The sequence below is a fragment of the Camellia sinensis genome, chromosome 7 (genome assembly GCF_055761805.1).
Source record: "Camellia sinensis isolate YWXY chromosome 7, ASM5576180v1, whole genome shotgun sequence".
NCBI lineage: Eukaryota > Viridiplantae > Streptophyta > Magnoliopsida > Ericales > Theaceae > Camellia > Camellia sinensis.
In genome coordinates, this window is record NC_138967.1 from 165,117,229 (window position 1) to 165,130,886 (window position 13,658).

The window sequence follows — 13,658 nt, forward strand, 5'->3', positions numbered from 1 at the left end:
AGCCTAGATTTACTATGTGATGCGCACAGCATACAAGTATAGACTGGGTCACCTGAATTGGAACAAAACATTTCATGTTTGTTTTTGAAAGATGGTTTGCTACTCGCAAGTAGGCTTAAAACACACATTTGATAAATTGTTCCAATCCAAATAACCCAACCTTCACCCACAGGCATTCAGGCAGTTATATCACATAAGCAAATAGCCTCATGGTAAGCATGCTATCATGGCAGTCACTCACACACATGCAAGGATGCTAAAACATAAAACTTACCGAGTACTCCAAGCCAAAAAAGAAGCTAATTAGAAATCCATGCATGATCCTAATTATACAGAAATGCCTAATGCAACACATGCAAAATGCAACTATAGCAGGCTCGGCTATTCTAAACATGGCATATGAGATGCAACAGCTAACATGTATTCAACTTGGAATTGAAAATACAATGCAGTTAGTATGATGCGCCGAGCCCGGTGCGCACAATACAGATGAATGAATGCAAACATGCTATCATACTGTATGCTAATTGAAACATGCCCTAATATAACCATCATAAGCAGGTAAATAAAAGGAAAGAAAGACGTGGGGTTGGAAGACATACATCACACTCACCCACACTTATTACAATTATGCCCTCGCATAGAGGGTCCGAATAAATAGTACAGTCCAAATAATACAGTCCCAAATAAATACAGTCCAAATATATACAAATTCCTAATTAATTTACAAATTAACTAAGAAAGCTATAAACTGGCATGCAAGCCAGGGACTGCCTTGACTCCGCCCCGGATGATGAATGATGCATGTTTGGGCTGCCTTGCGCGGAAATCCACTGGGATGCCCCGATTAGCCTCTGTTTTACAATTACTCTTGGAAAACGCACCAAGCTGCGGAAGGTTGCTGATTCTTGATTTGCTGCAACAGAGAGCAGGAAAGGGGCATAGCAATGTATTTTCACAGATATATGCATGCCTCGATCCTCGTGCCACCAATCACGCATATCGATGCATGATGGTCGAGGGGTCGAATTGTGCAATTCGATATAGAATGAATGAACATATAAACACAACAAGACCTAACTCCATCATGGATAATCCGGAGTGTCGGTGACTAGGGAATTGAGACACGTTCCGTCACTCGGAGTACGAAACGTACCTCGTTTCCCGTGCTCGTGTTAACCCCTATCCCAAGCACGATGCAATATGCATGATATGCATGAAATGCAACTAAGATACAACCTAGCGTGCACAATGCTATGAAATGGCATACACAATGCACGAGATAACATGGCATACACAATGCTCTATCATACAACCTAGCGTGCACAATGCTATGAAATGGCATACACAATGCACGAGATAACATGGCATACACAATACTCTATCATACAACCTAGCATACGCAATGCTATGAAATAAAATGGCATACACAATGCACAAATGGACTTACACTAACATAAGTGGACCTCAGCCACACTCACATAAGAGGCCATTAGATGAAAATGAGACAACTCGAAATGCATGCACACATGCATGCAAACCGGGGACCGACCCTAAGGCACAAAATGCCACTCTAACGAGACATGGCAAGGCATGAGATATGATATGCAAACATGCAAATTTCAGTAGCAAAACATGACCCAAAACAACCCCGAATCATAAACACATGGCACCCGATGCATGAAATGGTCCCGAAATGCAAGATTAAGCACATGAAATGACTTGTAGCTACATCAAACATGCATTATTTGTTTATGACATGTGAAGACAGATTCAAGGCAGCCCCAAAACAAGAATTTTTTCACTTCTAAGCAAGACCAAACAGCAAACACAAATAGGGTAAAACTAGCATGCAAAAATGGCCCTAAATATGAGATAAAGAAGCAACTCACAGCTGCTGACCCCAAACAGATTAGGGCCCTTCAACAATGTTGAAGAGAAGCCCAAAATAAGATATTTTACAGTTCACAACAAACCCCAAAAACCAGCACAGGTATGGCTAAGATCTCATGCAAGAAAAGGGCCAAAAGATAGACAAAGAAGCAAGTAGTGGTTTCTGGCCTTAAACATAAAGGGGCCCTTCAACAATGTTGAAGAAGGGCAAAAAATAATGCATTTTACAGTTGATGGATGGACCCAAAACAGTATGCATGCAAGCCTAATATACTATGCAAAATGGGGCCAAAAAGAGAGATATAACACAAAGTGTATAAAGGATGCCTCAAACCATGAAAGACCCTCAATGAAATGTGAAGAGAGGGTCAAAATAAGGTCACTTACAGTTCGGACCTCAGCCCAAAAACAGAAGCACAATAGGCTAACAAATCATGCAAAAATATGGCCAAAAGAGGGATATAAAGGCAAGTAATAAATGAAAGCCTCAAACAGTAACGATCCCTTCATCAATGTTGAAGAAGAGCTCAAAATAATCAACTTTACAGTTTATGACATGCCTCAAAACAGTCTACACATAGGCCAAAAATACTACACAAGGAATAGGCATACAAGAGGGATAATGAAGCAAGTGCAACAAGGAGACCTCAAACAGGTAAATACCCTTAAACAAACATGAAAAATGGCTCAAAATAAGCCTAGTTCCGGTTAGGGTCGGAGCCCAAAACAGTAAGCAAGAATGACTTACAAATGGATTAAAAAAAGGGTAGAAAAGGGGAAAAGGAGCTCACCCTTGTAGACCAAGCCTTGACAGCTCTTTTGGCTTGAGTTGCAGCACTCCTAGGCCTTGAAGAATCACCTCCAGCTGCTGGAATGAAGGATGGAAGAGTGGTGCTAGGTGGTGGTGTGAAAAGGGGTATAGGACTTGAGAGGTTGGAGGGTTAAAGTGTATAGAGGGAGAGAGATACAACAAGAGGCTTAGGGGGGAAATTTTGTAACCCTAATTACAGAGCTGGAGGCCCTGTTATATATACAGAAAGGGGGGAAAAAGGGGGGGGGGAAATGGAGGGAAAACCATCAAGTTTCCCCCCAAAAAACAGCCCCCCCGGATATAGAATCTGGGGGGAAAATGAATGCACTGCTGCACTGTAAATGATGTGAGGATCCTGGCCGGCCAGTTATCCAGGTTGCAGGTGGCCGGCCGGCTACTTCCCATGGCCGGCCGGCCGGCTAGGGGTCAAAAGGGTCAAGTGTGATTAATGGCCGGCCACCACAAAAAGAGGGCCTCTGATGTGTGCACAACACAACCCTGTGGTTAAACATTGGAAAAAGTGAACCAGGAGAGAGAACAACCCACTTTTCAAAGGGTTCAAAAGGGTCAAAAAGGATTATTGGCCGGCAACCAAATATTGGTGGCCTCCCAGATGTGTACATCACAAATATATGGTTTTGGGTGCAAGAAAATGGTCCAAGGGTGTTCAACATTGGCTCTGAAGTGAGGAAAAACGGGCGACGGAGGGCGATGAAGGGATAAAGTTGGCTAACAGAACAATTACTGGCCTCCCACCCTTCTACGGCCTTCTTACCAATGAAACAGAGGTCCCCGCCAAAAATGAACCAAAACCAATGTAGAATGAAGGTTCGGGGGCCGAAACACGCAGTTCGGGGCCCCGAAAACGGGCTGTTAGACACCGGGAGTGGTGTTCGACCATGAAGTCGGTCTCTCAGACCACAGTGTCCCTCAAAAGGGAGCAAATAAGAAGTATGCCAAAAACCGAAGCAAATGGAGGTGGTTAAGCGGTCCCGAACCAAGGCACACGGCCAACGGCTCCGAAAAATCGAAAACCGGACTCCAAACGGGCAAAATGGCCTACGACCACAAAACGTATCCTACGGCCACTAAGAGATGATCTACGAGACCTCTCCCTCCCTTCACGAAGAGAAAGCATAGAAAATCGAGCCTGGTTCATAAACCGAGGCAAAGCATGAAAGGGTCCGGAAGTCCGGAGGCAAGGCTCGCAGCCGAGACTCTGAAACTTCTGAATGAGCACAATATGCAATATCACCAAGCGCTCAACTGGTAACGTCTGAGTCTTAAGGTTGGTCAAAAATGGGGTGTCTACAGCGACGAGCAGTCGGATCACCAGCCCAATCAGCATCTGAATAGGCACGTAATAGGAGTGCAGAACTAAAGGAGTAGTGAAGACCATGAAACAAAGTGCCTTTAACATAGCGAAGAATATGGGGCACATCAGCATAATGTGTATATCGAGGAGCTGACAAAAATTGGCTAACAAGGTGAACAGCATGTGCAATGTCAAGTCGAGTAACAGTGAGATAAACGAGACTGCCTACTAATTGTCGATACAAAGTGGCATTTTGAAGAGGTGTGCCGTCCAGGGGTGTTAGGTGTTCATTAGGCTCTAGAGGAGTAGAGACAGTTTTGCTGTCAGTGAGGCCAACCTTTGCTAGAAGATCAGAAGCATATTTGGCTTGAGAGAGATAATAGCCATCAGAGCTAGAGGAGATCTCAAGCCCCAAGAAATATTTGAGAGTACCCAAATCCTTCATCTCAAAGTGTTCACTAAGAGACTTTTTGAGTGCAGAAATTCCATGAACATCATCACCAGTAAGAATCATATCGTCCACATAAAGAAGAAGAAGAACAATGCCATGTTGAGATTTGCGGATAAAGAGAGTAGAATCATAAGAGCTGGAAGAGAAACCAAAGGCCTGGATGGTGGAACTAAACTTTGAAAATCATGCGCGAGGAGCTTGTTTGAGTCCATAGAGTGCCTTTCGAAGTTTACAAACCTGATTAGATGAGTGAGGATATCCAGGACGTGGTTGCATATAGACTTCTTCTTGAAGATCACCATTCAAGAATGCATTTTTGACATCCATCTGAAATAATGTCCATTTTTGAATGGCAGCAACAACAATTAAACTTCGAACAGAGGTGAGACGAGCCATAGGTGCAAAGGTTTCTTCATAGTCAATTCCATATTCTTGTGTAAAGCCCTTAGCAACCAGACGGGCTTTATAACGTTCGACGGTTCCATCTGAGTGTGTCTTAATCTTGTAGACCCATTTACAACCAACCAGAGGCTTATTAGGAGGAAGGTCAACCAACTCCGATGTACCAGTTCGGTCTAAGGCTTGTAACTCTTCTGTCATTGCTTGCTACTAAAGGGGATTAGTACTAGCCTCACGATAAGAGTGAGGTTCATGTTGAGAGAAAATAGTAGAATAATAATGATAGTCACGAAGCAAGACAGAAGGTTCTTTTACCCGAGTAGATTGACGAAGAGATGTAGTAGGAAGCACAGAAGATTCAGTGAGAAGTTCTGGAGGATCAGTAGAGGTAGGGACTTCAAGGGAAGCAAGAGGACTAGGAATAGGAGATGGAGATGCAGGACCATCAGGAGAGCCAGACTCTGTAGAGGGGAGTGGACCAGTAGTAAGCTCATTAGTAGCATCTGTATCAAGCTCATCATCAGAAAATAGAGGAATAGAAGGAATAGTAAAGAAAGGTGTAGTAGGAGAATCAGAGTTGTGGAATGGAGACATGGAAGAGAACATTTTATGTTCCCAAAAGACCACATGTCTAGAGATACAAAGACGTTTAGAGAAGGGATCCCAGCAACGATAACCTTTGTGTTCAATGCCATATCCCAAGAAGCAACAAAGACGAGCCTGAGGTTCTAATTTGTTACGTTCATGGGGCTGTAATAGGACAAAACATGCACAACCAAAAACACGAAGATGATTATAAGCCGGGGACTTACCATAGAGACACTCGTATGGAGTTTGATTGTTGATGATGGGAGATGGAACACGATTAATAGTGTAAGCAGTAGTGAGGATTGCCTCTCCCCAAAAATGCTCTGGACAAGAGGCAGATATTAAAAGAGTACGAACAGTGTCAAGAAGGTGACGATGTTTACGCTCAGCACGACCATTCTGTTGAGATGTTCCAGGACAAGAGGAGTGAGGGAGTGTACCGTGTTGATGGAGAAATTTTAAAAAATTAGTTTCTTCATATTCTTGGGCATTGTTGGCACGAAAAATTTTGATGGTGCGAGAAAATTGTGTCTTGACCATATTAGCAAAATCATAGTAATATTGTTGTAATTCAGAACGATTTTTCATTAGAAATAACCATGTAAAGCGAGTAAAATAATCCACAAAAATTACAAAATACCTAGATCCCCCCATGGTAGGATGTGGTGAAGGCCCCCAAACATCAGAATATATGAGATCAAAAGGTGCATGGGACATAGAATCACTTTTATTAAATGGTAAAGATGGTTGTTTGGCAAGTTGACAAGATAAACAATCCACTGAATTATCTGTAACATGACCTAACTAACCACTTGACACTAAACTACGTAAACGACTAAATGACACATGGCCGAGATGGGAATGCCAAAGATCGAGAGTACAACTAGTGGAGGCGGCGACTGTAGAATAAGAGAGTTGAGATGGAATGTGAAGATGAATGAGCTCGTATAAACGCCCATTTTTACGGTCGATCCCAAGAGTCTGGCCCGTCCGGGGGTCCTGCACAACACAACCAGAGGAAGAGAAAAGAACAGTAAGACCAAGATCACAAAGTTGCCCAATAGAGATTAGATTGAGAGTAAGATGTGGAATTAAATAAGTGCTAGGAAGGGAAACAGTAGAAGTAGAGACATGGCCTACATGGTTAACATGAATGGGAGAGCCATCAGCAGTATAAATAGTAGGAATATTAGATACAGACATAGTAGAAGAGAAAATAGTAGAATCCGATGTCATATGATTGCAACAAGCAGAATCAAAGAACCATGAGGAGGTACCTGAGGTGACTGACAGAGCAGTAGACGGTGTACCAGAAGTAGAGAGAACCTGTTTGACTATGGATTCAATGTCATGAAGTGTAAAGGTTTGGTTGTGCTCAGGAGGAGCAACATCAAAGGAAGATGTGGCAGCAATAGCAGCAGCAGAATGAGAATGAGCAGCGGGCCGATAGCGGTAATGGGATCGAGATTGACCTCCTTTAGAACGACTGTCATGAGGTTGGCGATTGGGATTTTTGAAACAGTCACTCTGATAGTGGCCAGGACCAGTCTTGTTGCACCACTTACAAATCCGGATTGGACATGTAAGTAAACTATGATTGGAGTTATGGCAATAAGTACATGATTGTGCAACGGATGATTTGCTAGGCTGGTGAGAAGTAGCAAGAACATTGTGAGTCTGTGGAGTTTTGAGAGAGCCAAGACGAGTTTCTTCAGAAAGGAGTTCGGAGATGGCATGTTCTAAGGTTGGAAGCGGATGACGATGGAGAAGAGAAGCTTGAACAGGTTCAAAATCATCCCGAAGGGCCATCAGAAAGGATATCAAGCGTTGTTCATCTCGATATGTAGAGAACTGACTAGCATCTTCCTTGTAGTTCCATTTAGGTTCAGACAAAGACAGTTGATCCCAAACAGCATACATCTGGGACAGAAAAACATTGATAGATTGACCAGACTCTTGTCGCATGTGATGCAGTTGGCTAAGAAGTTGATATTGGTGAGCAAGAGCAGTGGTGCTATAACGAGTCTTTAGAAAATCCCAGATTTCCTTTGCTGTGTCAAAGCGCCCAAATTGAAGATTAATGGAGACAATGGAAGTATTACGGCACCATGTGATGACTTGATGGTTTTTACTATCCCAATCATCAAGTCGTTCTTCATATTTAGAGGCAAGTTCATCAGTATTTTTGACAAGTTTGACAGTATCACCAGTAACAAGACGCCACAACTTTTCCCTTTGAGAAAACTAGACATGGCTTGAGCCCAAATGATGTAATTAGAACCATCAAGAATGATGGAAATTGGTTGGGCCATATCAGAACGATCCATAGAAAGCAATAAAAAAAGAAATAACAAGGTGAGAAGAATGGAGACGTGGTGTTGCTAAACTGGGTGTAGGGGATGGAGCAATATTTGTGGACTGCCGGAATTAAGAGGATCAAGGATTTTGACTCTAAGCTCTGATACCATGTTGGAATAGTAGAGAGAGAAAATAATATGTATTGTATTGAATTAATGATTTTACAGTACAAAGCTATGGGTATATATATAGGACTATGTAGGAGTGTTGTACAAAGGAAAGTGAGAGAATAAGGTAAGGAAAGAATAAGGTAGGAAAAGAAAAAGACAAGATTTGAACATACTAATAGGGAGGAGCCTATAATCTAAATATGGAATACAATACAAAGAATAATATATACATATATAATATATTAATATATTTCATATATTAACAATGTGAACCAAACAAAAGGCTTTCATAAAATCTCGAATAAAATCAAGAATGAATTTTGTGCAGCCAATTCTAAATCATGAATTAGAAACTGCATGAAAGCTTTGATTGTAGAGATGCTCTTGATAGTTTAAGAACATTGCATTTTAAGCCGATCGTTTGGTGTTCTTGGACTTGCATCTAAATTAATTCACTATAAAATTAAAACTAAACATATTGTCCTGTACCGTTGTTTTTAGATCTTAAATTTAAGAAATCAATTTCTGGAAAAAAAAAAAGGAAAAGAAAAATAGAGAATGAATTTGTATATGAAGTAGAAGGGTTTTTTTTCTTCACAAATTTATTTATTTATTTATTTTTTTTTTGTCCCCCTACATTTAGATCTTGCATTTATGTTTTGGAATTTTTTAAGGGGGAAAAAAAAAAAAAAAAAAACAACAACAACAACAACAACGAGAGACTTGATTTGTTAATGGTATAGAAGCAAAATATATATACTATATTTTTTTAAACATTCCTCTCTCTCCACAATTCAAGATCCAAGATCCAAATTTTCTTTTATTTAAAAAAAAAAATTGTAAATATTAAGTACCATGCAAATTTTACTTTTGGCCAAAGACCCTTCGTCCAAAAGAAAAAACAAAAAAAGAAAAAAAATAAAATTGTAGTGGACAAAACATTCATTTGATTTTTCCCGCACTAAAGGACAAATGCAGACAGTTATAATTTATTGATGGACATTCTTTTTTTTATTTTTCATAATTTAAAATCCCATAAATTTTGGGAAAATTTGGAAGAAAATTCAACATATAGTGTGTTTTTGAAGGTAGGTCCACCGTTTGGTCTTTTTTGGTTACCAACAAGAAATTTTTCTTTTGGCGGTTAAAATTATAGTCGTCAAAAGCCTTATTTTTAGTCATCAATTATATTTAGCAGCTAATATATTTGGTCATCCGTTTAGTTGCTAACAATTTGTCGGGAAAACAATCGGTGACTAAAATTTTTTTGATAGCCAAAAGTGATCTATTGGCAACTAAAATTTTAATCACCACATATTTTTTAAAAATTATTAAATACATATATTTTTTACTTTTAGTAACTAAATTATTTAGTAGCCAATTTGAGTATGTATGTTTGGCGACTAATTATTTGAAGTCAACTTGTGATATTTGTTTAATTGTAAAAAGGTCTCATTTAGTATTTATAATTTGTTCTCTAATATTTTTTGCGCCACCTATAGACCTGTGCATATACAAAATTATTTATCCATTCATTCATTCATTCAATTCTCAACCATTCAATAAAAATATTTCTTCACAACATGTAGCATTTAATTTCAACCATATACAAAACTTAATTATTAACCGTACATATTAAAGAAAATAAGAATCCATAAATATAGTATAATCTAACAAATATATATACTATTCAAACCAACAATTAAAATCCAAATTAAAAAAAAAAATCTTAATAACAAAATATATCAGGTGTACATGTTTTCCATAAACAAAAATATAATGTGAATTGCGCACATGCAAACATCATCCATCTGGCCCAAAAACATCACTGTATCCATGCCAACATCATCAATCTATAACAAAAACATAATATCCATTAATATTTTATTGAATAACATTGCATTTACAATTATTAAAAAAAAAATACATACATATATACAACTTGAAATTTATTATCTTTTTATACTTTATGGTCGAAGAAATGTATTATCTTTTTATAGTTCGGAGGCTGTAATTAAAATTCAAATGTAATTAATCTTTTCAAATGAATTATTGGCTCAATTCAAATGTATAACCTTAAGGAATTGACACATTTATATGTTTCCTTTTCCTAATCAGAATTGACAGATTATAATTTACTTAACAAGTGATTTGAGCTGATGGAAGTGAGAAATCAAATAGCTGATTTGTTCAATCAGTTACCTTCTTCTTCTTTTTTTTTTATATCTATATTAATCTATTCTATTATTTAAAATCTTAGGAAGTTTGTAGTATAGTATTGATTTTGATAATTAGATTGTTTGTGTTAATTTTGAATTATTTTGGTTTATAACCTATGATTTGGGGGTTGCCTATATCTAGTTAGGTAGACTCAAGTGAAAAGACACATGGACCTATAGAATTGTGACACCCAAGCAAAAGGACCAAGGTTGGGTTCTGTTTTTGATCGGCAAAAAGAAACTTCATTGATGGAAAAAATAAGTACAAGATAACAAGCACATTACATCAATAAAGGGAATGGAAGTGCATCGCATCACAATGAGCTAATTGATCCCAACTAGGTTGGCACCAAAAAACTCATCTTATCATTTGTTAGCACCCCAGAGTTGGTGAGAGACCAACGAAGAGACAACACAAAAGAAACACCAAACATCTAGACATCTAAGCCATACAGCCAACCAAACCAAACAGATCAGTAGCCCAGATCCAACTCAAGTAGTGTAAACAGCCATCAGACCATTTAAACAGAGCAGACAACCAACATACAGATTAGACCATCAGCTATTTCCATCAGTAGCCAACATACAAACAAAGCAGTAAATAGAGCAGACTCCAAATACCCAAATCACAGCTAATCAGCAGACCAGATCCAGCTCAAGTAGTATAAACAGCCAACAGACCATTTAAACAGAGCATGCAACCAACATACAGATCAGTCCATCAGCTGTTTCCATCAGCAGCCAACATACAGACAAAGCAGCATACACAGCAGACCCCAAACACAAGCATTGAACCTCTATTGTCCTGAACTGCACCTAACAAGCATTGCCAATGCAAGCATTGAACATCTGCAAGCATTGGGTTCTTAGGCTTAGCTGTAGCATAAACCTAAATCTGAGCCATGGGAGGAGGGGTTGCACATTAGAAACCCAAGGAGTACCCTTCCTCTATTTAATCTCCTCTTTTCTCTATTATTCTTCTTTTCCTCATCTTTCTTTACCATTCTATTTTTATGTTCTCTGCAACTCTCCTCTCTCTTAACTTCTTCATCGTTTGTGGGAATCCTGTGTATTCTCCCCATAACAGTTTGCACCATCTCTGACTGATAACAGACTACAACAGCCACTCTAAAGCCTATGGTTTGGCTATGCTTTGCTGCATAATTTCCCACTCTAAACTATTTTGCACTATTCTTTAGGCTGAAGCTTGAATTTTTTATATATTTTTAATAGATTTCTATCTATTTGGCAATTGAATGATGCATAACTAAAGGAAAAGTATGATGCTATTTACATATATTTACACTATCAAACAATTCTGTTAGTAATATCAGGCTGAATTAATTTGTAGGGCCATTGCCTACCATTTAGGTCAGCTAATCCTCTCAAACTAATCATTTAATCTACAATCTTCTTTTATGTCCATGTAGAAAACTAATGACTTAAACCATTCTTCTACACCTCCATGAACGGAATAAAATTTTGATTTGCCAGGTTTGGTTGGTTGCATAAAGAGCAAAGCAAGTTCACCTATTGGATGCTGAGTTGTGATATTTCACCAAGGCTGATCTGTTGCCAATTCACACTGACCTCATGAAGATTCTCACTTTTACACATGCAGACATACATAATAACTTATGCTTAACCCAATTTCAAAGAAAAAATAACCAAGTTATAATCCACACAAAAAGAGCCAAACCATGAGGCAACAGAGTTACTTGAAGTTTATCGCAGAATTTGATCCGTTTTGAATTCCTGATAACAAAATCGTGATACTTCCCATCACAAAAGATATAGAAACAAAGAAAGATGGATAGGGGGAAAGAAATTCAAAGCACATAGTTTCAAAGATATGATAACCAACCTGCTCCGATCAAGACAAATCTCTCGTCGTGATCTACGATGTATATAATCTGTACCCTTACTTTTTAATCAAAATTTACATTGATTTGGATTTGTTCTTCAGATTTAAATAAATACATTCCCTTGAATGCAAATATATATATATATATATATATGACAAAGGCTCATGATTGATATTCAATAGTTTATGAAAGGGTGATAAATACTTATTTTATGCTGTGACATTTCTTCGAAGAATTTTAATGTTTCTAGAAGAGCTAGATGATATGTAAACGTGATCAAATAAGGTTTTTTTTTTTAAATTTTTTTTTCCTTACTGCATTTACTTCCCTTTTGATGATGGAAAATGAGGAGTTGACTGAAAGGCATACCTTACAGTTCTATGCCTACGAGGGTGGTAGTGCATACTTGTTTGGAAAAAGTAATACAAAAAAATTGATAGCAAATTCTATGATTAATTCTTTGCTCACTTCTCGACTCTTTGGGACTTGCCTGTTTTTGAGTTTTCCTCCACAATGTCAGAGCCATTGAGTTTTCCTACTCAAATGAACATAATAATAATAATAAAGACTGTAGTGAGAGAGAGATACTACAGGATATAGCAACCAAAGTATCATGAGCGAAATGCTAAGAGAGAGAGAGAGAGAGAGAGAGAGAGAGAGATAAGAATAATACTGAATTGCCCAAAAACCCTAGCCTCCTGTCACATTGCTACATTTTTCAACATGGCTTCAAGTAACAAACTAATAGTACTGGCTTAGGCTGCAACTGTGGTATGTAAGACTTGAGCTGTTGTAGCTAAGGAGATGACTGGCCATCTTGATCATGATCAGTATGAGACTGATCAGTATGAGGCTTAGATGGATGCTTATCAGTCCCCCTCAAACTGTGGGAACTAGGAAAGACCTGAAGTTTGCCCTGAAGATATTGAAATATGGAGACAGAGAGAGGCTTAGTGAGGACATTTGCAATCTGATCAGTGAAGGCAATGTGGCAAATAGTAAGTTTCTTGGCAGCAACCCTCTCACGAACAAAATGATAGTCTATCTCAATATGCTTGGTCCTAGCATGAAAGACTGGATTGTGAGCCAAGGCTATAGCAAACAAGTTATCACACCACAGAGTAAGAATATCCACAGAGACATGAAGTTCAACAAGAAGCATGCCAATCTAGCTCAACTCGGCAGAAACCTGAGCTAAGGCACAATATTCAGCCCTAGAGAAAGATCTGGAAACTGTTGGCTACTTTTTAGCACACCAAGAAATGAGGTTGGGACCAAGAAACACACAATAGCTTGTAGTAGACCTTCTATCAAGAGCACTGTCAGCCCAATCTGAATCTGAAAAAGCATTAAGAACAAGACGGCCAGAAGTAAAATGCAGGCCATGACTCAAGGTGCTCTTGAGATATCTGAGAAGTCGTTTAACAGCAGCAAAATTACTATTCAAAGGATTTTGTAAAAATTGACACAGATAGTTGACAGTGAAGCTGAGGTCAGTTCTAGTAAGAGTGAGGTATTGTAGAGAACCCACTAAGCTTCTGTAAAGACTAGGCTGAGAAAAAGGAGAGTCCACCTCTAAAAAAGCAACCTTAGTAGCCATGGGAGAAGAATATGGCTTATAGTCACTCATACCTGCCATTGCTAAGATT

The 13,658-nt window shown here is 38.7% G+C and overlaps 1 protein-coding gene across 1 annotated transcript; it reads right to left on the minus strand.

Moving 5' to 3' along the window:
- Window positions 1–6,261: 6,261 nt before the first annotated feature.
- Window positions 6,262–11,241, minus strand: LOC145796262 (uncharacterized). The gene is made up of 4 exons (XM_082881326.1): window positions 11,086–11,241; window positions 10,895–10,960; window positions 9,728–9,778; window positions 6,262–7,701 (listed from the first exon to the last, which is right to left on the minus strand). Exons 1-4 carry the CDS (start codon window positions 11,239–11,241, stop codon window positions 6,262–6,264), a joined length of 1,713 nt encoding a protein of 570 aa, XP_082737452.1.
- Between the last annotated feature and the right edge of the window lie 2,417 nt (window positions 11,242–13,658).